Below are 23382 nucleotides of genomic sequence, written 5' to 3'. Positions count from 1 at the left end.
TTTATTCCACAAATACTGAGTGCCTACTGGGTACCAGGCCCTGTGCTGGGCACCTTGCTCTTCTCTCTGCTGGAGGGCCCCTCCTCCTCCTCCTCGGACCCCAAGTCTCAGCTTCCCAGGCCAGCTCTGGGGCCCTCCCCTGCCTTCCCCCAGCCCCTGCTCCTTCCTATCACAGACCTAGCCCTGTGCCATCTGGTCTGTTGGTCTGCTTCCCTCTGCATGCGGCCTCCTGAGGGCAGGATCACGTCTCGCTCCTTCTCCCGTCTGCAGGGATTCCAGAGGAAGGTTCCGGAAATATCTCCTGGGCAAATGGCCAAAGAAATGAAACCGTGAATTCCAAATCTGTCCCCCAACCTCCTCCCCCTGGCACAGCCCCCTTAGGTAAGCTTTTTGCCTCTGCCTTCTCTTCCCCAAACCACTCCCTGGAAGCCCAAGGAACCTTCCTAGCCAAGACTCCCTCCTCCAAGCTAGGTGCCCAAAAGGTGCCCACAAGGCGTATGTGTCACTTTCCAAGTGTGAATGGCTCTGCTGACAGCACCTGGGGTTTGTCCCAACAGACACTCATCAATATTTAGGCATGAATTCACTTCCCCGGGGAGCTCTGACTCAGTCCAGATGTACCCTCCCAGCTGCAGGGGAGAGGTGAGTGCCCGGCCTTTCTCAGGTGCCCAGACAAATACGCCAGCCCTTCACCCCAAGAATCCGTGTCTCATTCAGACCTGCTCCCCCTCCTCCCCACACACGTGCACATGGACCTCGTCCACACACATGCACACTTGCTGTGGCATCCTGCTCTGAGCCCACTGTGCATTCAATCAGAGGCTCGCGTGTGACCCACCCATTCCGTAAACACTTGTGAATTCCTACTGTGTGCCCCCAGCTTCACTGCCCCCCGGGGCACCATGAGATCAGCTGTTCCACGGCCTCCTTCAGCAAGTGTTTCTTCCAACAGCTGCTGCAACTCCCCCTCCAGGCCACCCCCAAAGGAGATCAAGGGGTTTTCTTAAGCTAGACAACTGCTCAGCCCTCCCCACTGGACCACCTCTTGATTCTTGATAAGGAGGGGAGACCAAGTAAGCATGGGCCCCAGAAAGAAGGCCCAGAGAATGGGGTCCTGCCCACGGGGTGACCCATTGTGAACTGATCCCGGGGAGGGGAGGAGCCTTAGCAGAGCTCAAACTCACCTTGGGGCGGAAGTGAAGCCGGGGGGCCTGGGAAGTGCCAGGGCCTGGCTCCCCTGCCCCCCGCCCATGGCTAGAGACTCCACCTCCATCCCTGGCCTGATTCCCCATCTAGGTCCCCAGGGGTGCAAGGTGTAGCCCTGAGGAGGGCTGTGAATGATGAGCGGAGGCTGGGACCGATATTGGCTTCTTCTGGACTCCTGCCTGCAGGCCCTGGTCTCAGAGCAGTTGGCAGGGAAGTAGTGGGGTGTCAATCAAATCAAGGTCATGTTCACCATGAGCTGAGCCCGGAGAACTGAACTCGGATTCACCGATGGCAGAAACAAGTGGCTGAATCTGAGCAACCTAGAGGGAGTCCTGGAAAGAGATCTGAGTTCAAACCCTGTCTCCACCCCTCCTTGGCTGTGTAACCTTGAGCAAGACACACAAACTCTAAGTCTGAGTTCCCCGCAGTAAGTCCTGGGCAAGGACAGAATGAAGGCCAAAGTCAGCATTAATAATGCGTTCATCGAGTCCAGCCGGCGGGCTCAGTGGTTGAGTGTCGACCTATGAACCAGGAGGTCGCGGAGGTCGCGGTTCGTTTCCAGTCAGGGCTCATACCCGGGCTGCGGGCTCGATCCCCAGTGGGGGGCTTGCAGGAGGCAGCCGATCAATGATTCTCTCTCATCATGGATGTTTCTATTCCTCTCTCCCTCTCCCTTCCTCTCTGAAATCAATACAAATATTTAAATAATAATAATAATAACAATACATTCATGGGCTCTTGTAATGAGCCAGACACCATGGATCCCAGACTTGCCTGTTGTTTACAGAGTGCTCATAGCTGGAAAGCCAGCTAGGACCGCCTGCTTCCCTCCACGTAACAGTGACGTCTCAAAAGTGAGCTTCAAAAACAAATCGATGAAGCCTTTGTGTGTCTTTAACACAGGCTCCAGGGAAGCGAGGGGCAATATGTTTTTATTCCTACAGGTATCACACAGACAAGTTCCACGCCTGTGTCCCTGCCACCAGATCACCACTAGAATGGAATTAAGATGCCCTTTTCTGTAGTCCCCTTACAATATCAATCCTGAAAAAAAAGTCCATCCTGGCTTCTGTGGGTGGCGGTAGGGCAGGGGTGCTGCTGGTCACAGGGGCTCGGGCCAGTTTGGGATTGTCCCCGGCAGCATGGAGAGGACAGAGCACTGGGCCTGGAGCTGCGGGACCGTGGGCAAGTCCCCCCGCTGTCAGCGCCTGCTCCTCATCCGGAAAACGGAGTACATGCACCCTCACTTTGCTGAAACCCTCGTTCCTGGCATTGAGTAGATGCTGCAGAACTGTTTGAGGAAATAAAGCTGGAGAATTCTGAAGGGCACCCTGGCCAGGTGGCTCAGTAGGTTGGAGCATCCTCCCGAGCACCAAAAAAAGGTCTCAGGTTCGAGTCCCCGGGCAGGGCACATACCTAGGTTGCGGGTTCAATCCCCGGTCAGGGCAGGTATAGGAGGCCATCGATCAATGTTTCTCTCCCTCCCTTCCCCTCTCTCTAAAAAAATCAGTAAGCCAAAACCGGTTTGGCTCAGTGGATAGAGCGTCAGCCTGCGGACTGAAGGGTCCCGGGTTCGATTCCGGTCAAGGGCATGTACCTTGGTTGCGGGCACATCCCCAGTAGGGGGTGTGCAGGAGGCAGCTGATCGATGTTTCTCTCTCATCGATGTTTCTAACTCTCTAACCCTCTCCCTTCCTCTCTGTAAAAAATCAATAAAATATATTTTAAAAAAAAAATAAAAAAATCAGTAAAACATATTCTTGGGTGAGGATTGAAAAAGAAGACGGAAGAGAGACCCAGAGACAGCAGGATGGGCTGGCGGGCCTCTCCTCTCCCGCCGAGGGACGAAGCTGGTGCGGAGGACAGCAGCCCGAGGAAAGAGGAGCCGCAGGAGAAACCCCGAGGAGAGGGTGAACCCCGAGGAGAGGGTGAACCCCGAGGAGAGGGTGAACCCCGAGGAGAGGGTGGCACAGCAGGAAGCCCGCTCTGCCCCACCCCGGCCCCCACAGGGCCCACCCTGCGCGCAGTCTATGTGAGGCCCTTTCTCCTTTAAAGGGCCAACTCAAGGACCCCTCCTCCAGCAAACGTCCTGACCACTTCAAGGAGACCCCACCCCAGGCACCTTGGACCCCCCTCTCAGAGCAGCCACCCCCGTCTTCCAGGCCCCCCAGTTTAGAGAGCCCCAGAGATCATAATCCTGTCCCCCTGTCCGATGTCTCAGTCCCCAGCTGGGAGGAGGGGGCCCACGAATGGTTCAGGACAAGAAGGAAAAATGTCAATAAAAGTCAAGTTGTCAAGTTCCGGCCCTGGGTACAGGCCTCCTGCCTGGAGCTCACAGTCCTGGCGGGGATACAGTCCTGGCCGGATCCCGCTCTGCCCCTTCCCAGCTGGGCCATCCCCAGCCTCGGTCCTGCTCTGCAGGCAGTCGCAGTGAGGGCGGCAGGGCGCTTCTGGCCAGGGCCTGCCCCCTCCTAGGGAAACAGTAAGGGCTCCTATTGTCACTCTTGGTTAGGAAGGAAGGTTACAGAACCAGTGCTTAGGGCTCTCAGTGTCTCTCACTGCGGCTCTGGACCTCAGCAGGTGGCAAGGCCCAGGCAATCAGTGGGGCATGACTCAGAGCCTCCTCCACCAGAAGAGACCAAATTCAGGTTTTGTTTTTCCCGTCGGGCAGATGGGGAAACGGCCCTTCCCCCGAGTATTCCCTGCGGCTCCTCAGCCAAAAAAAGTCGAGGAGTCAGGCCCAACATTGGAGATTGTTGGGTACCTCCAAACCTTCCTCCCGCGAGGGTCCCTCAAGGTCAAGCCGGCTGCCCCCCTAGGCTCCTGCAAAGGCCTTGGGGCTCGCGGGTCACCCGGGGTTGACAGGGTGAGAAAAGAAGTGCGGTTTGGCCAGGAGCGGGGAGCCAGGCGCACCTGCCGCAGGTGAGGACCAGCCTTGCAGGGTGGGGGAGGGGGCGTCGCCGCGGCACGCTAATGAGCTCACCCCGGCTCCGAGAAGCTGTGCCGAGGGCGGCCACGGGCTCCAACGTGGCTGCTGAGAGGGGACCCACGTTGCAGACAGCGGCCCCAGCGCCTCCGAGTCCCGCGCAGCGCCGCGGCCCCAGGAGAACATTCGAGGCAGCAGCGGCGTTAGAAGCCCGGGGTCTGTTCGGTATTTGAATAGCACAAAGGAACCGCCTTGGTCTGATTGGCCAGCCCAGTGGCCCCGGGGCGGGCAGCGCCTGTCACTCGGGAGGCTCTGGGCACTCCTATTGGCTTATCCGGTATGGGGCGGAATCCGGACGCCCGGCTAAATAGCTGGGGCCGGGCCGGCCGAGGCTCATTGCTTTGGCGCCGTCTGGGGAGCACGGTTCTGCGGTTGGCGCGCAGCGCGTGGTGGCAGCTCCTCTCGGAGCGCAGCCGACCCGCTGATCCGGGTTCCGTTTCCCCTGCCCAGTGCGCCCCGGCGGCCGGCTGGAGGCCAAAACAGCGGCAGCATTAGGAGCAGCAGCGGCCGCGGCTGCTCCGCCGCAGCCGTCTCCGCGGGAGCATGGAGTGCGCCCTGGACGCCCAGAGCCTGATCAGCATCTCCCTGCGCAAGATCCACAGCTCCCGGACCCAGCGCGGCGGCATCAAGCTGCACAAGAACCTCCTGGTATCCTACGTGCTCCGCAACGCGCGCCAGCTCTACCTGAGCGAGCGCTACGCCGAGCTCTACCGGCGCCAGCAGCAGCAGCAGCAGCAACAGCAGCAGCAACCGCCTCACCACCAGCACCAGCACCTCCCGTACGCGGCGCCGGGCATGCCGGCCAGCGCGGCCGACTTCGGCCCGCTCCAACTTGGTGGCGGCGGGGACGCGGAGGCGCGCGAGCCGGCCGCCCGGCACCAGCTGCACCAGCTCCACCAGCTCCACCAGCTGCACCTCCAGCAGCAGCTGCACCAGCACCAGCACCCGGCGCCCAGGGGCTGCGCGGCGGCGGCGGCCGGGGTGCCCGCGGGTGGCGCGGGGGCGCTCTCGGAGCTGCCCGGTTGCGCCGCGCTCCAGCCGCCGCACGGCGCGCCCCACCGCGGGCAGCCCTTGGAGCCGCTGCAGCCGAGTCCTGCGCCTCTGCCTCCGCCCGCGCCCGCCGCGCTCTGCCCGCGGGACCCTCGCGCCTCAGCCGCCTGCTCCGCGCCCCCAGGGGCCGCCCCTCAGGCTGCTGCTGCCGCCTCCCCTCCCTCCTCCCCGGCCCCCGCCTCCTCCCCTGGCTTCTACCGGAGCGCGTACCCGGCCCCCTCGGACTTCGGCGTGCACTGCAGCAGCCAGACCACCGTGCTGGACCTGGACACTCACGTGGTGACCACGGTGGAGAACGGCTACTTGCACCAGGACTGCTGCGCCTCCGCCCACTGCCCCTGCTGTGGCCAGGGCGCCCCGGGACCCGGCCTGGCTTCCGCCGCCGGCTGCAAGCGCAAGTATTACCCTGGCCAGGAGGAGGAGGACGACGAGGACGCGGGCGACCTGGCAGCCGAGCCCCCCGGGGGCGCCCTGTTCACCCCCTGCAAGCGCGCCCGCTTCGAGGACTTTTGCCCAGACTCGTCCCCGGACGCGTCCAACATCTCAAACTTGATCTCCATCTTTGGCTCAGGCTTCTCGGGGCTGGTGAGCCGACAGCCGGACTCCTCGGAGCAGCCGCCACCGCTCAACGGGCAGCTGTGCGCCAAGCAGGCGCTCGCCAGCCTCGGCGCCTGGACTCGAGCCATTGTCGCCTTCTAGGGACCCCCGAGGGCACGGGGACCCGGGGTCCCGCGGGGCTGGGGCCAGACAAAGACTCGGCCAAGGGGGCGAGAGGAGGGAAGGAACGGGTGCCCGGCCACTCGGGGCTGAGCCTGGGGACAAGCAGGGGAAGGCGGCGAATGTTTTATAAATTGTAAAATAAAAAAAAAGAAATCTTAAGATCTTGGACTTTATTTTTACAGAGAGAAAAAGCGCCTATTTAAGTATGCTTTGTGTTTCTCCTACTGTTTTTTTTTTTTTCTTTTTATTGTAGAGATTGCAGTGGTGTTTAGCGAGGAGCCAGCCACGTGAGGGAGGGCTGTTGCCCGGAGGAGGTGCGGGGCAGCCGGGGGCGAGACAGGGCGCCCGGGCGCGCTGGGGGCGCAGCGCAGGAGGGCGCTGGGCCTGGGACTCTGATCCCAATCAGTTGTCAGACCCAGGAAGCCCGGCGCTTGGTCCTCCGGAGTCCCTCCATGGGGTGAGGAATGGGTCTTGTGAAATCCTCAGCAAAAACAAAGGCAAACCCTATCTCCGAAAGGGACGTTTGGGTCACATTTCCTCTCTGGGGGCGGCCTCCAAAGTTCGCAAAATGAGAAGGCAGAAATGAAAACACTTCAACTTTTTTTTTCTTTTCTTCCCGGCGAGTGTCTTGAACCCCTCCTCTCCCCGCCCCTCTGGCTCCGTTCTCTTCCCCTCCTCCACTCGTCTCCTGGACTCAGGGGTGGCGCCGGACACCCCGACACTCTCGGACACTGTTTGGGGACGGGGTGGGGGGCGGGCACCTCGGACTACATTTCCCATCATGCCCAGCACTGCGGTCCTCACCAAACAAAAAAGGAAGTCGATTCCTTCACCTGGATCCCCGGCGGCCCGGAGGGAGGGAGGGGCCGGGACCGCCGCCTGCGTCGGAGACTTCACTAAGTTCCTGATCAGATGTGGTGTTTGTGTGTGTGCTTCTAAGTTGCACGGTCCTGGTTCAGCCTTCGGTTGCATTTCATGAAACCAGCATTGTTCGAGCCTGTGATAACCCCGTCCTGTGTCTTCAGCTCGATAGATTTTGTTTAATTTAAAGCCTCTTGTAAAAAGGGCGTCTGCAGCCCCTCTGGTTCTCTGCCATCAGCCACATGTGAACTCCAAAACCAGTTGCCAACCCTTCCTTTCTCGGCCCTTCTCCCTCCGCCCCCTGTATTTTTGTGCATACTGAAATTGTACATCACCGGGTAAAACTGTTCAGATTGTTTAAATTTATAACCTTAATAAAAAGTCGATTATAGAGGATGGCGGTGCCTTGTTTTCAGGTCGGCCTGGAGGTGGGGAGAATTGAGGGAGGTGGGGAGAGCCCTCCCAGCTCTCCTGGCTCTACGGACAGGGATCTGCCGACATCCGCAGGGCCAGGAGTGGGAGCAGGAGGGTGTGGGGGAGGCTGGTTGTTGGGGATGAAGCCAGTGCTGCGGGCCTCGGGGTAAGGGGCCTCCTCCCCAAAAGAGACTGCCCCCCCAAAAAAAAAAATCCGGCAGTCCCCGGGTCTCCTGCTGGAAGCCCAGCCAGCCTCCTGCACATTTCCTGCCCCGCCAGGGACCCAGAGCCTGGTTGGCCTCAAGTCTGAGCTCTCTCTGCGGCAGGGAAGAGGAGCCGGGGGAGGCCGGGGGAGGGGGGGCTCGGGGCCACGCCCCCTCCAGCTCCTTGCCTCCGCCCGCACGTCGCAAGTCGCACGTCTAGGCTGCAACTTGGGGAAGTTTTTTCGTTTTCTCTTTTCTTTTTTTTTTTTTTAAGTTGAGTTTGTTATCACTGCTCCGTGCCACTTGGTGGTGTGCTGGCGGCGGCTCCCTCCCTCCTCGCGCCCCTCCCCTCTCCCTCTCTCCTCCCTCCGCCCGCCTCTCTTCCCTCCCCAGTGGATGGAGCAGGAAGGCTCCGGGCGCGCTCTCCCTCTGACCACCTACGGAATGACCTCAGAGTGGGAGAATGTGCCAAGGCCCCGAGGAGCAAGCTCGCGTTCTCCCCGCTGGAACCAAATTCACATCTGGAGCCGCGGCTCGGGCCCGGGGGCGCGCGGGGTGGTTCCAGCATTGCAAACAGGGGATAGCAGAGAAAGACTGAAAAAAAAAAAAAAAAAAAAAAAAAGGAAGGGAAGGGAAAAAACCAAAGTGGCTGCTTGCCGTCTGTTTGATATGTCTCTCTGTCGGTCTCCGTCGCGCGCTGTCTCCCCCATGCTCTCGCGCTCGCAGTCTCGGCCCTGCGCTCCACTTTCCCGCACCAGCCACCCCCCAGCACCACTCACGCCCCCGCCCCGGCCTTCACGCCTCCCGCAGAGAGAGGAGAGGCTGCTTCCGAGTCCCCACCCCAGACTCCGAGAGGCAGACGCAAACCAATCCTAGGGGTCCTCTCGGCTCTGGGTCCCGGTGTAGCGCGAGGCGAAGTTCTTGGGGACACTCCGAGCGCGGGGGACCGCCAAGGGCCGCGATGGGGGTGGGGGAAGAGGGAGGCTATGGAGGCGTGAGTTACAGGAAGGAAAGGCACTACCTTCACACACACACACACACACACACACACACACACACACACGAGCTGTTTTCTCGGCATCCCACGGGAAGAGTCGGGAGCTTCCGGGGTGGGGGGCGTGTGTCTCCCCACTCCCCATTTTCCCTGCTAAAGGAGGCGCTGTTGGATGCACGGTTGTGATTCGGCCCACCAAGCCAGTTGCCAGAGCTCCCCCTAGTGCCGCTTCCCCGCCTTGCAGCAACTGAGGCAGCGAGTGGGCGAGGCAAAGCGGGGGCGACGGGACTGAGGGGGGCTGCTCGGCTCGCACAGGGGCGCAGCGCCGCGGGTGGATCCTGCCCCGACTGGAGCGCGTGGCTGGGGCTGCGCGCGTCCCCGCTCCATGACTGCCTCGCGGAGGGGGCACGTGGCCGGCCGCCTTTGTTGGGAGCGCCGACCTAGGCACGGAAGGCACCGGCAGCTAAGGGGCTGGGGAACCCCCACCCCACTCTCTCCAGACCCGTAGGGCCAGGAGTGTGGGTGCTAAACAAGAGCTCTGAACTCAACAGGACCCCGACCAGGGTTCGCCTCCGTCTGCCAGGTTTTCGAGCTTCAGCGGCGCCAAGAGACAGCGCATTGGGGAGGGGTGGGGACAGAGCGCTCTGGAGCACCCTGAAGAGAGGTGTCCTTACCCTGATCTTTTCAGGGCCCAGGAACCATGGGCAGCCGCACGAAGGGTTAACGCCCTGAGCACAGCCCGCAGTGACCCAACACACAACCCACCGCCCATCCGCATCGCACACTGAGGCACCCCGCACAGCCCCACACTGCCCTGGCACTGCACTGCGTGCCACGCTGGACTCCCAGGCTTAGCACCTGGAAAGATGGGGGGCTTGGGGTACATGCCTGGCCCTGACAGTCTTCCAAAAGGGGAGAGGGGCAGGGGTTCACAGACCCAGGTCCACAGACAAGCCCTTCTCCAATAAAAAAAAAGACCAAGTCAGACCCACAAGGCCCCCAGACAAGACTTAGGGGTGTTGCTTAGGGAGGTAGGGAGATTGGAAGAGACTGGAGGGCCCAGGGAATGACAAAGGGTGGGGGTGGGGGCTTCCAGAAAACAGCAGCTCTGGAAGCCAGAGCCCCAGCAAGTCCTGGGGCCCCAGGTTAACCAGCACCCAGCCCCACCACGGCCCCCAGAACACCGCAGCTCCGCCCTGGTACCTGGTGTAGGGCTGAGCCAGGCTCCAAGCTGTCTCCCAGGTGGCGGAGCTGCTCCGTGACGGCCCAGAGCCTGCCAGAGCCGCAGGCTGCCCTCCCTGGTGCCCCTCCGCCACACCGGGAGGCTCCTGGCTGCGCCTCCATCGCTGGCACAGGTGAAGGCGTCCACCTGGGGCCTGGCCTGTGCAGGGCACCTGGCTGGCCGCCCGGGGAAACAGCGTATAAAAGAGCAGTGAAGCCCGTGGTGTGGATTCACTCAGGTTTCCCAGCTGCTCTCTGAAATAGACTCTAGTCGCGCCCTTGTTTTAGAAATGAGAAAACGGACCAAGAAGGGGCCAGTCTTCCTGTTGGGGCTCCCAGTCCAGCGGGGAGACTGTACAGCAGGCTGCAGCACAATGCAAGCAAGTGACCCTGATGCTGGCTACTAGGAATGTTGGGAAGTCCCCACTGAACCCCAACTAGCGGGTCAGGAGCACCCTCCGCCCCCAGCCCAGTGCTTAATGCTCGGTCACAGAATCCAGGGATAAAGAGACACAGGACAGTGGTCTCTGTGTCCCGCCGCACCAGGGCGTGGACTGTATTTCTCCCGGTAAGGGACAGCAGGCCTGCTGGAATCAGCTTGGACAAAAGTGAGATTTCTTGACTCCAGGCTCTAAACTGTGCAGTGGGCAGGGATGGAGCTGGCTTCAGGTACAACTGGATCCAGGCCCGCCCCACCCCCTTCTCTCCTTCCCTCCCTCTCGCTGCACTTGAGCCTCCCACTCTCCTAGTGCAGACGCACTGCTCACTGGAGGCAGCTCCTGGCTTCCCATCTCGCAGCTTTGCCACCCAAGAGGGCTGCCTCTCCTCTTATTTTCAACTCAGAAAATCTCAGGGGAAGACTCTCCTGTCCCAAACCTGTGGCCGGGGTGGGAGGGTGGCCGGTAGCCCCCAGTGGGAGCTCATGGGCAGAGAAGGGATGATCTTCCCAGAAAAATGTGGCAGAGGGTGACAGGCCAAAAATGTCCTCCAGGGAGAGGGGCTTCGGAAGCGGGCGTTTCCACGTGGGTCTTGGGGGAAAGCACAGGCCGGCGCTTCAGGGCCTGGGGGACCGAGTGCCGCCAGCACAGCTCGGCCAGCACAGCTCGGCCAGACAGCGCCGGGAAGGCACATTCTCCTTGCTCCCGCCGCCGGATAATGAGGCTTCAGGGCCATCTGGTGCCTCCCGGTTTGCCACTCAGGCATCACCAGGGGAGGGGAGGCCGCAGCTCCGGGGCCAGGGGGCGGGTTCTCCCAGCAGGCTCCATGGCAGGGACAGTGACAGGGGCCACCCTCAGGGGACTCGGGCAGTGGGCATCCGTAAGCAGGCCAACGTGGAGGAAGTTGGCTGGAGCTCATCATGGCCCTCCAGGTACCCCCGGGCATCAAGGAAAGGCTTTGAGGGGAGGCATGGGGTTGGCCTGCAGGGGGAGAGGCCCATCTCTACACCCGCAGCCGGCGGGGCCTGGGACATCCAGGGAACAGGTAGCAATCTATTCAAATGTGCAGCTATAAAAGGCTGAATAGAAATGTTAAAATGGCTGTGGGATCACAGATAACCTTTGTTTTATCATTCATGCATTTCTATATTTTCCAAATTTTCTACAATGAGCATGTATCACTTTTATATTTGGAAGAAAAATTAACACGTGTATTTTTCAAAGGAAAATTGTGACGTGACAGGTGCTATAATCCATGTGCAGCCCGCTACAGAGTGTGTGGGGGGGGGGAGTGAGGGGGGGGGGGAGCACTATAGCCAACCTGTCTGGGGCAGGCTCAACCCCAGAGGGGCAGAATGCTCAACAGAAAGCCTTGAGTCGCCAGAATGCATTCTCTGTGTTAAAAGAAGTGTAAGACAAGCTCACCCCGGGAACATGGTGGAGTAGACATTCTGGAAGGAGCTGTTTCCCTCTCACCTCTGACCCCATCCCAGCTCCATCCAGTCCTGCCCGCCAGTCATCACAGAAAGATTCGCTCCGTTTCTAAATCTCCTGGTCAGGTGGGTAGTAAGAGGCAAATGTGCTTGAGAAACTTTTTAAGCAACTTTGGCTGAAACTGATGAGAAGTGGCCACACTCGTCAGGAGGAGCACTGGATCGGGAGTCTGGAGACCCAGGGGCAGGTCCTGGCTCAGCCACAGGCTTACCTTGGGACCTGGGACCAGTCACTTTCCCAGCAGGCCCACATTCCCTTCTCTGAGTGCAAGGAGAGAAGGAAGGTCCATGTTGACACTCAATAAGTCAAAGAGCAACCACTATTCCCAGCCTTCTGTGAGCGGAGGCTCGTGTCCCATCACAGTAAGAAAAAGGCAGGTGGCCGTGTCCCACTCCACATCTGCCTATGAGCAGGGTCTCCTGCCTATTTTGCATACGTATTCAATAACTATACATTCATTCATTCATCCTATATAATAAAAGGATAACATGCAAATCGAATGGCGGAACGACCGGTCGCTATGATGCACACTGACCACCAGGGGGCAGACGCTTAACACAGGAGCGGACCCCTGGTGGTCAGTGAGCTCCCACAGGGGGAGCGCCGCTCAGCCAGAAGCCAGGCTTATGGCTGGTGAGCACAGTGGCAGTGGCGGGAGCCTCTCCCACCTCCTCCATGGCAGCACTAAGGATGTCTGAGTGGGACAGCTTAGGCCCACTCCCTGGACATCCGCCAAGGGCTCCTGGACTGCGAGAGGGCGCCAGCCAGGCTGAGGGGACACCCACCCCCCAGTGCACGAATTTCGTGCACTGAGCCTCTAGTTCAAATATACACTGAGTGGCCAGATTATTATGACCACCTGACGTTTGTAGGCAAATTAGCTGTACACTGCATCGTATGGGATATGGAAGCCGAAGGCCTGTTCGAACACCTTTGCTGTCTGCAGTTACCAAGATAAAACGTCTCCAATTCACACAGGAACACAAGGATTGGACAGTGGAGCACTGGAAAAAAGTCATGTGGTCCGATGAATCACATTTCCAGTTGCATCATGCAGATGGCAGAGTGAGAATTTCGCGGAAACAGCATGAAAGCATGCACCCCACATGCATGAGTACAACCCTTCAAGCTGGTGGGGGCAATGTTATGGTTTGGGGCATGTTTTCCTGGCATGATTTGGGCCCTTTAATTCATGTGGAACAACGTCTGAATAGCACAACATACATAAGTATCGTTGCTGATCAAGTTCATCCTATCATGTTGATGGCGTATCCCCATGGCGATGGCTTCTTCCAACAAGACAATGCGCCATGCCACGGTGCTCGTATTGTGCAGGAGTGGTTTCAAGAACATGAGGGAGACTTTACCTTGCTTAGGTGGCCCCCACAATCACCAGATCTCAATCCAATTGAGCATTTGTGGGACGAAGTTAAAAGAGCCATCAGGCAGCTGGTTCCACAACCATCAAATCTCACAGAACTGGACAGTGCTATTCATCAAGCATGGTGTCAGATCCCTCGCATCCCCTTTCAACATCTCGTGGAGTCAATGCCAAGAAGAATCGCCGCAGTATTGAAGGCAAAAGGTGGCCCCACGAAGTACTGATGGGGTGGTTGTAATCATCTGGCCACTCGGTGTAAATTGAATGCCTACATATGCCAGGCCCTGTACTAGGTAAGCATCAAGGGTGCAGCCATGAACAAGACAGACGAGGGCCCTGCCCTCATGGAGCTGACATTCTGTGGGGGAGATGATCAGCAAATGGACCAGTAGATAATTAAATAAATCTTATGGGAAAATTAAAACAGGGTTAGAGAGAAGGTGATATATTTGAGCTGAGACCTGAATGGCTCAGCTATGTTAGTCAGCATAGTATAGACCAGTGGTCAGCAAACGGCGGCTCGCGAGCCACATGCGGCTCTTTGGCCCCTTGAGTGTGGCTCTTCCACAAAATACCACGGCCTGGGCAAGTCTATTTTGAAGAACTGGTGTTAGAAGAAGTTGAAGTTTAAAAAATTTGGCTCTCCAAAGAAATTTCAATCGTTGTCCTGTTGATATTTGGCTCTGTTGACTAATGAGTTTGCCGACCACTGGGATAGACTATGCTGCGATAACAAATTAATCCCAAATCTCAGAAATTCAACCACAACGATTGATTTTTTTTTTTTTTTTGACCCTGCAAAATCTGTCTACATCCAACAACTCTCCTCGCTGCTCTCTTCCACGTGGTGACTCAGCAGTTCAGGAGGGAGAGAGTCCTGCAAGGGAGGTGATTCCCCGCACACTCACTGCCCTTGGCCGAGGTAGCCCTATGCCCCGCCTGACTGCAAGGGGCCTAGGAGGGGCAGGGCTCCTGGGGGCTGGGAAGGAGAGGTGAAGCACAGATGGGTGAGCACTAGAAATTTCTACCACACCAGCTGGACAAGCCATGGTGGGAGAGTGCTCCAGGCAGAAGGAACAGCAAATGCGAAGGCTAACACAGGAACCAATCTGGTATGTTCCATGCACTGGAAGTGGGGTGACATGGTGAGGGCAAGGGGGAGAGTGGCAGGAGACAGGGCCAGAAAGGAAGGCAGGGTGAGAAGATTTGGTCACCAGACCCATGAAGGGACTTCACACAGTGCCTGCTCCGGGGGGGGGGGGGGGGGGGGGGGGGGGCCTGGGGAGCTGAGAGAGGGGACAAACCAGTATAACCACAGTCTGGGACAGCTGCCCCAACCAGTTCCCCTGGTCCTGCTGGGCAGGCCGAGTCTCCAGGCCAATCCAGGCTCTGTCTCTCTTCGCAGTGGACTGATCCTGGACACACCATCGAAGGGGCCCTCAGCAAAGAGGGCGGGTAGGAGTCTGCTCTGGGGCTGCATGCAGGCTCCGTGTGTGACATCCCTCCCTGGGAGTTGTGAATATCAGATGAGGAATGTGGACCGACAGGCACAAAGCCAGCACCGGAGGGCTTCCTGGGGCCACCTCACCCAGGGCAGCCGTCCCAAGCCCAGGCTGTGGTCCCACGCTCAGCGCAGCCTCCAGAGCCACGCAGACTGAGTGCAAACAGGGCTCTCTGCTTTCTAGGTGGCGAGGGGCTCTCCGCTTCCCGTCGTGGAGTCCCGTCTCTTGTCGACAAAATGAGGAGGCGCGTGAGTGCCCGCCTGGCACACAGTAGGTGCCCAATAAACAAGAGCGGCAATATCGTCACCCGTCAGTTCTGCCCAACTTGTCCCTGCAGCGTGCAGAACGGCTTTCCTGCTGCCTCTGCTGCTGAACAAGACGAAGCGTGGCCGGCGTGGCTCGTGGATTGATGTTTCTCTCTCTCTCCCTCTCCTTCCTCTCTGAAACCAATAAAAATGTATTTTTTTAAAAACTGGTGACCTAAGAAGTAAGAAGATGCACCTTTTCCAGAGAGACCCAATCAAGATCTTTGTACTCTGGAGCTGGGGGCGGGAGGGACTGGGGGAGGGACAGTGGAGGAAGTGCCCTATAAACTTTGTGGGATTTTTTTTTTTTAATATATTTTATTGATTTTTTTACAGAGAGGAAGGGAGAGGGATAGAGAGCTAGAAACATCGATGAGAGAAACATCGATCAGCTGCCTCCTGCACACCTCCCACTGGGGATGTGCCCGCAACCAAGGTACATGCCCTTGACCGGAATCGAACCTGGGACCCTTCAGTCCGCAGGCCGACGCTCTATCCACTGAGCCAAACCGGTTTCGGCATTTTGTGGGATTTTTTGTCTTCCCATAAATTGGCACTTGTGTTTTTAAAAAAAGGTGAATCTTCCAGAAGGTGTCCTTGTGGGTTCATTCCCCAGTCGAGGCACATACACGCATCAATCCATGAACACGTAAGTGAGTGAAACAACAAATCATTGTTTCTTTCTTTCTCTCTCTCTCTCTACCTTCCTCTCTAAAAGCCATTTTTCTAAAATTTAAAGGAGAAGCAATTTGTGACTGTCTACCCTCCCTCAATCAGGCCCTTCCCCACCCCCACCCCCTGAGTCTCTAACTCCTCCCTTTTGCCCGCCCCCCCTCCCAACCAATCATGTCCTGATGTTTCTTGAACATTCATGCACCTTCCCACTTTCACTCCCCAGCCCCCAGCCAGCCACCCTCCAGGCTCCTCCACACACACACCTACACCCCCCACCCCAGGGTGAAACCTGAGGGTCTCCTCTGATACCCACGTCAACCAGCCTGGGAGCGCTGGGAAGGCTGAGGAAGAAAGCTTCCTTTTGTTCAGAGAAAGCTCCGGCTGAGAACAGAACAGGTCCACGTGGGGCGGGGCAGTCAGCTCTCTGAGTGACCTGCAGACATTCGGATTGGACGGCCAGTCGCACAATGCTTTCAGCCAAGAAAGGAAGCTGGTGTCCAGACTCGCAGGCCTGGCCCTCACCTCTGCGGGTCGCGCACTGTTCAGGCCTCAGCTGAAGCGAAGAGGGGATTACCTGGCCCGGGACCTGGGAGGCCCATGGGTGCCCTAGCTCCGGCCCATGGGTGCCCTAGCTCCGGCACACGGGCCCAGAGGCTCCCGTGATGTCATCAGGGCTTGCTCACCGTCTCTTAGCACTTCCTGCCTGTCCTGGGCGTCTCAGGTTTTCTCTGATGTGAGCAGGAGAGCCACCGGCCAGGGTCGGCCTCACATGTGACCAGTGCAGTCACGGGCCCGCATTCAAGGGCCCCATGCTTGGGGGTCAATACTCTGCTGTGGCGATGGGGTTTAATGTTTACGTTGTCTTGAAATCCATAATCTTTTCTTTTAATTAAAAAATACCCTGAGGATATTTTTCCCGTGGACTTTTAGAGAGAGTGGGAGGGAGGGTAGGGGGAGAGAGAGAAACAGTGACATGAGGCGTATCAATTGGTTGCCTCTCTGCATGCGCCCTGACTGGGTCAGGGATCAAATTTGCAACCCAGGCACATGCCCTTGACCAGGAATCGAACCCACGACCATTCAGAATGTGGGTGTCGCTCTAACCACTGCGCCACCGGCCAGGGCATAACCCTTTTACTTGGAATCTGTGTTTTGTAAGTGAAGTCTGATGGGACAGTAGAGCATACACCGAGCGTATGGAACGCCCTCCTGCCCCGTCCCCGTCTCCCTGGGACAGGTTCTAGGCCCTGACTACCCTTCCCCCGGGACCCGGGACCCGGGCCCTGCCTGGCCTCCTCTTTGCTGTGACCACTGCCCCCGCCACCATGGGCACAGGCACAGGGAGGCTGGGGTCAGGACGCTTGCCCAGCAGTGTCATGGGCATGGTGGCCCTGCATTGGCAGCACCAGGGCCTGTCAGGCAGCCAAGCAGAGGCTGTGTCTAGGCGGGGGCAAGCCTCTCACCTACTCCCACGCTGGGGCCTGAGGTCCTTAGGGTTCACTCCTCCACTGTAGGGTGAGGTGGGGGCCTGTGGGACGGGAAGGTACCTGATCAACTACCCCAGGCCCTATCCTGGCCAGGGCTCCAGGGACAGGAAGCTTCATTCCCTCATTCACTCAACATTTAGTGATTGGGCATCGACCTGCCCTGAGGGCAGCCACTGGTCCAGGCTCTGGAGATTCAGTGGTGACCACATGGACCTGCCTCCTGCCCTCACCAAGCTTACATTCTACTGAGAGAGGAGATGACAACCAGGTCAACAATCCTATATAATAAAGAGGCAATAAGCAAATTGACGGTCACGCCCTCACAAGATGGCTGCCTATGACCAGGCCAGCAGGGGGGTTAGTGAGGGACAACCAAATGACTGAACAGCAGGTTGTGTGGGGCAACCAGGCTGGCAGGGGGGCGCAGCATGAGGGGCGACCAGGCTGGCAGGGGGGACAGTTAGGGGCAATCAGGCTGGCACACAGAGGCAGTGAGGGGTGATCAGGCTGGCGGGGGGGGGGGCAGTTAGGGGCAACCAGGCAGGCAGGCAGGTGAGCAATTAGGAGCCAGTGGTCCAGTATTGTGAGAGGGATGTCAGACTACTGGTTCAGGCCTGATCGGGCCTAAACCGGCAGTCAGACATCCCCCGAGAGGTCACGGATTGGAGAGGGTGCAGGCTGGGCTGAGGGGACCCCCCCATGCACGAATTTTGTGCACTGGGCCACTAGTCAGTAGATAATAAACCTTCAGATCATGATGAGCGTTGTGAAGGCCACTACAACAGAGGGCATGTCGGAAAACAGCTGGTGTGACAGAGACTCCCTCAGCAGCAACTCAGAGAAAGCAGGGAAGGCCCCCCCGGAGGTGGTGACATCTGAGCTGAGCCCTAAACAACCAGGCTTGCCTTGGGGCCCCGGCAGTCCAAGCAGAGAAAACAGCAGGTGCAAAGGCCCTGGGGCAGCAATGAGCTTGGCACCTTAGAGGGCCAGGAGGCGAGCAGTATGCCTGGAGTGCAGGGGGTTGGGGAGAGTGGAAGGGGTCAGAGGGGTCAGATCACAGTGGAGTGTTCTGTTGGCAGTGAGAAGCTGCTTGAGGAATCTGAGGGGACTCCTATGAGCAGCTCAGTGTGGAACCTGAGCACAGAAGGTAGAGCAGCGTTGGAAGACCTGAGAGGAGACAGTGCAATGATCCCGTGAGAGCCGACCGTGGCTGAGGCCAAGGTGGCCGGCCGCAGTGCAGGAAAGGCAGTGACCAGATGTGGTTATAACCTGCGGGAGAGCCAAAGGACCTGCTCTCAGGTTGGACTTGAGGAATGGGGGGCGGGGGCAGAAGCTACGAATTCAGGATGATGCCTGGATTTGGGGCCTGATGGCTACTGTCCACCGAGGGGGCTGGCTGGGCCTGGGGGAGACCCAGGAGCTCACAGCTGTGAGCGGTTCCCGCTACTGCAAAGAAGTCTCCCCCTTGCCCGGCTGGAAGCACTTCACCCTGCTGAGCCACGCAGGCCCCGCGTCAGACAAACCCAGCCCACTTGAGTCTATGGGGCGGCCAGAGCCCCCGGCAGTCACCCCACAATGGGAAAGTGGTGCCCCTCTCTCAGCCCGCGTGGGGACTCCCGAGGGCACAGGGACGCATGTCTTGCAGGCTGACACATGGCTATCAGCCAAGTTGTCCTCACTGTCCCTGCTGCCCACCTCTTCGTCTTGGTGGGGACAGGACCGGCCTCCTGGGAGGAAGCCAGGCTCCACGGGGAGGTGCCTGACACGGGGCCGGGCCTGGGACAGTTCTGGAGAGGTGACTCCGGCCACTGAGAGGGGACAACCCAACACAGTGGAAGCCACCCCGAGGCTCTAGGTCGGCCCCAGGGAGAGGCTGCGGGAGTGTGAGCTTCAGCGGGAAACGGACTCAGCATGTCCTCTGTCCAGCAGTGCCTTGACCCAGCTGAGCCTCAGTTTCCTCCTCTGTGAAATGGGGACATAGCCAGCCCATGAGGATGCGGTGAGACATGTTTAGCACTTCACTCAGGGCCGGTAGCGCTCACTTCTGAGCCACCTGCCCGCCTCCCTCTTAGGGAGGCTCTGAGGCAAACCTCCCGGTGAGAACTCGCCTGCCGGTCAGTCCTTAACGTGATGTATCTGAGCAAGTGTCCTCCCCCCTCCTCCCCCTCCTGTCTCCCGGCCAGAGGTACAGCAGACTCCATAGGGGGAGTTTTTAAAGTCCATTTCTTCTCTTACTACAAAATGTGGACATAGATTTAAAAATCAAATCTGAAAACAAAAAGCCAAGTTAAAACGTACCCACAGTCATTTTCCCTTTCTTTTGGGAGCAAGGAAAAGCAATAAGGATTTCCCCAAACCCTCGCCTGCCACCGAGACATGGTCACGTCCCTACCTGGCAACACAGCCGCTGGTCTCTGTAATGGACGGAGACAGACGGATCAACACTGTCGATTTTTGCTTTTTTACACTAGAGGTTGTAGTTAACCTCGTCGCTGTTCCCTCTGCTTAACAACACCTTACGCACCTCTGCAGAGGAACGGACAGGTAGGCGCGCCATCTGATGACGGCCCCATCCGGCCTCGAACCATCCCCAACAGTTGGACACCAGGGTATTTCCAGTGTTTCATCAGGGTAAGTCCTGCTTGGGTCTGCTCCGGGGCTGATCATAGCGGGGCCGGCCTCAGCCCCGACCAGAAACCCCAAGTAAAGAGAAGCTGTGTCCACCCAGCAAACGGCCCCACCACCCCCATCTTACCACCCCCTCCAACACCACCCCGCAAAGCTCCTGGAGCTGCCGATGTCACACACACACACAGAGCCACCCCCCACCCACCCCTTCCCAGCCAGGGTGTGCTGAGCGCCGAGGGACAGGCGGGCAGCGTGCGGGCACCTCCAGGACGCCCACCCCGACCTAGGGCCAGGTGAGGACTTGCAGAGAAGTGAAGCCTCAGCTGAGCCCTGAAGGACCAGGGGTTCCCAGTGGGGAAAAGGATTCTGGGAAGAGGGCCAGACGCTAACTGTTTGGTGGCCCGGGAATCTGAGGCATAGAGACCAGAGACCTACGGGGGAGGGGAGGGAGCCTGGGGCTGGAGCACTGCAGGGCCCATCAGCCGGGCCCAAATATCTACCCAACAAACTCGCAAACTCGGCCCCGCAGCTGAGCACAGCATCTTCTCCCAGGCCCGCCCCTTCCCCGGGGGTCCTTCCAGGCACAGAGAGGTCCCCAGGGTCATTGAGACTCCTCAGCACCAAATCCTACCTGGATCTCCCTCTTCCCACCCCAGGGCCCGCCTCTGCCCCACATAGGGCTTCGCCCTCTTACCTGGGCCCACGCTCCAGCCCCATCACCCACGCCCAACTCCTGCTCCCGCGCCCAGACAGCTGCTCTGAGTTGCCTCAGTCCCAAACCAGGTTCCTCTCTCCCTGACACTCACACACAGAGGCACCAGGCAAGCACCTTCCCTGTCCTGACCCAGCGTTTCCCGGCGCCTTGACACAGCAGCCAGCAGGCCCTGCCCTCCTGTGGCTCGTCCGCTAGGAAGAAAGGCAGACACAGTGCAGGTCATGAAAGGCAGCTGTGCTGCGTGGCGAGGGGCTGCGTGGTGCGGGACTCTCCGTGGGCAGCCCCACCCGCCTTTCCAGCTCTGCCTGTGGCCCCACCTCCCACCTCCCACACCGCAGGCCTCAGCAGAACACCCTCCACCTGTGCCCATCATGCAAGGCCCTGCTCAATGCGGCCTCCTCCACAGAGCACCCCCCCCCAAGTCCATCATCCCCTTCCTCCAAGATGGTCCACATGGTGCCTTGAAGGCTCTGGAAGGCAGGAGTCTCCCCTTTTCACCTCTGTGTCCCCCAAGGCCTGTGTGCAGCATGTAGGCAGTACTCGGATCTCCCACCTGGTGTAAGGGTTGGCACACCAAGCCCTCACCTTTGCCACCTCTGGGCACCCCCCCCCCCGCCCCCCAACACAGCTGCTTCTGAAGGGTTTTCTCCCTTGAAGAGGCCTCTCTGCTCTCACCTCCTGTGAGCACGCAGTGACTGGGCCCCAAGAGCCAGAGAGGAACTCGGCTGGAGGTCCCCTTGCTCCTGGGGCCTTTCTGGCCCCAATGGTGAGAAGCCCACACTTCCCGGCCCAGCTCCAGGCCCACGACCCTCCGAGGATGACAGCAGCGTCCTTGGCCAAGCAGGGCATGGGCAGGAGGTGAGACTCCTCCCCATGCCCCACTCCCAGCTCCTCAGCAGCTTCCCACCCTGAAGCCCTTGCCCATGTCCGTGGTGTCCCGCTGGCCGCTACTGCTCCACACCTCCTCCACCCCATCGCCTCCTGCCCCTCGCCCACGCTGCCCCGGACACCCATGGCTTGGCACACGTTTCTCTGAAGTAAACCCAGCACAATGCACCACCGAGGTGCCCGGGTCTGCCTCCCTCCACACAGCGGACAGGCAGCCTGGCACCTTGTCAAGGATGCTCCCATCAGGTCCCCCCCTGCTTCTGGGTCATTCCCCGCACAGAATGCAGCGTGCAAACCGGCCTGAACATCACTCCCTCCGAGCCTTCCTGACCTCGAGCCCCCACCCTCTCTCCCAGTCTGGTCTCTGCTCCTTTAAAACAAAACTCCCCAAGAGGAAGTGAGTGTCCACCAGAGCTCAGCCCTGCCACCCGACTGAGCAGCTCCATCTTCCTGCCTCTGGACTTGGACGGGGACCTGGGCTTCCGGGAGCCACCCATGCCTCATTCCCCTCCCTCCCGTCCTCGCCCCAGCTCCCCGCTGCCCCTCCCCTGGCTCCTCCTCAGGTCTCAGCTCTCATGTCCTCTAAGGTGCCTTTCCCAACTTCTGTAGCTCAGGTAACCCCCTTGCCACCCTAACTGCTGTTATTCCTTCACTAGCGGCCCGGTGCACGAAACTCGTGCACATTCAAAGGGAATTAGAGGAAATATTTTAATATTGCTATTTGCCCTTTCTCTATAGTAGAAGTGTCAGAGATGTAAAAAAATTAGTAAAATGTATATGAAAATCTTCCTCCTGTCAGAGTCTGGGGCATGCTGCGGGACCCAGAGTCAAGTCCCCACCCACCTGCGGCGCCTCAAAATTGCATGAGACTCAGACCCGGCCTGCCCCACCCCCACTGGGCGAGATCCCGGTGCACGCCGGGTGGGGGGCGCAGCCTCAGGTCCCCCAGCGCACTCTGAGGTCCCCCAGCCTGGTGCCAGGGCGGGCACAGGGGGCGTGCTTTGAAGTCCCCCCATCAAGCCCTGCTGGGCGGGGGGCACACAGCCTCAGGTCCCCTGCCCCAGCCCAGTGCCACGCAGCCTCAGGTCCCTGCTGATTGCTCGTTAAGGCTTGTTAAGGGAACTTGGACTCCACTGTGGGTGCCGCCATCTTTGTGATGGCATGATGGTCAATTTGCATATCCCCTCTTTATTAGATAGGATAATACACCCCACTCATAGCAGTCTGGAATGTGGGGTCTGCTGCTGCCATCCACACTAGAATGAGGAATATGCAGCCCTAAGTAAAATGAGTGAATCTCACAATCTGTACTCTAAATAGCTCTGCCCGTTTCTCAGATCAGGGTCTCCTCGCTAGAGTGGCGGGCCTGACTCCAGAGCTAGGCTCAGGACAGTGGCTCTCCCGTGCTCTGTGCGAGACCTCTAAGGCCAGAAGAAGAGACTCCGGCTCTTGTCTTCTGAGAAGACTCGCTGAGGACAGAAGCCAGGGCAGAAACGTTGAAGGAAGTGTCCAAGAAGTCTCAGGCACAGCAGCTGACCCCCAGCTCCACCACGATGAGACATGGGTGCAGAGGAAGAATAGAGGGCACCCCCTTAAAAATTGCAGGGGCCCATCTCATAGCCAAGTCTAGTCCCAAGGCTGACCCAGGAGCCCCGAGGGGCTGCTTCTCCAAGATGAGCCACCGTGAGCACTGGGCATTTATGTGCCAGGCCCTGGGCTGAGGACGACTTCACATCATTCATCCTGGCAGCTGCCCTGGGATTGTCCCCGTTTTACAGATGAGGAAGCTGAGACTCGGAGAGATTCAGTCATTTACCTAAGACCTTAAAGCTGGGGGTGCAATCAGGATTTGAACCCAGGTCTCCACTCCCATGCCTGTGTGGGCGACCATAACATGTCCATCGCGGCACCTCCCCACTGCCCAGGAAAGTCTCACCCCCACCCCAGTGCAATAGCTCGAGCCCTAGACTCCATGGCCCAAGGGAAGGGGACTTGATGGGGGGACAATAGTCCTGTGAAGATGGAACCAACACGTGACATGAAAAGACACCGGTGGCTCTGGTTGCCGTGGCTCCATAGGTTGTCATACAGGCACTGAAAGGTTGCCGGTTCAAGTCCAGGTCAGGACACATGCCCAGGTTTGTGGGCTGGATCTGAGTTCTGGGGAGGCAGCCGACGATGTCTCTCTCTCTAAAATCAATAAAAACATTATTTT

The 23382-nt window shown here is 58.8% G+C and overlaps 1 protein-coding gene across 1 annotated transcript; it reads left to right on the top strand.

The window, feature by feature from the left end:
- The first annotated feature begins 4543 nt into the window (after positions 1 to 4543).
- IER5L (immediate early response 5 like) lies at positions 4544 to 7214 on the top strand. The gene has a single exon (XM_080670144.1). It carries the CDS (start codon positions 4736 to 4738, stop codon positions 5939 to 5941), a length of 1206 nt encoding a protein of 401 aa, XP_080526270.1. The 5' UTR covers positions 4544 to 4735; the 3' UTR covers positions 5942 to 7214.
- The last annotated feature ends 16168 nt before the right edge of the window (positions 7215 to 23382 follow it).

This window comes from Plecotus auritus (assembly GCF_963455305.1).
Source record: "Plecotus auritus genome assembly, chromosome: 5".
In the NCBI taxonomy this organism is placed as follows: Eukaryota; Metazoa; Chordata; class Mammalia; order Chiroptera; family Vespertilionidae; genus Plecotus; species Plecotus auritus.
The sequence above is the reverse complement of the archived record's forward strand: the minus strand, read 5'-3'. Positions and strand labels throughout refer to the sequence as shown.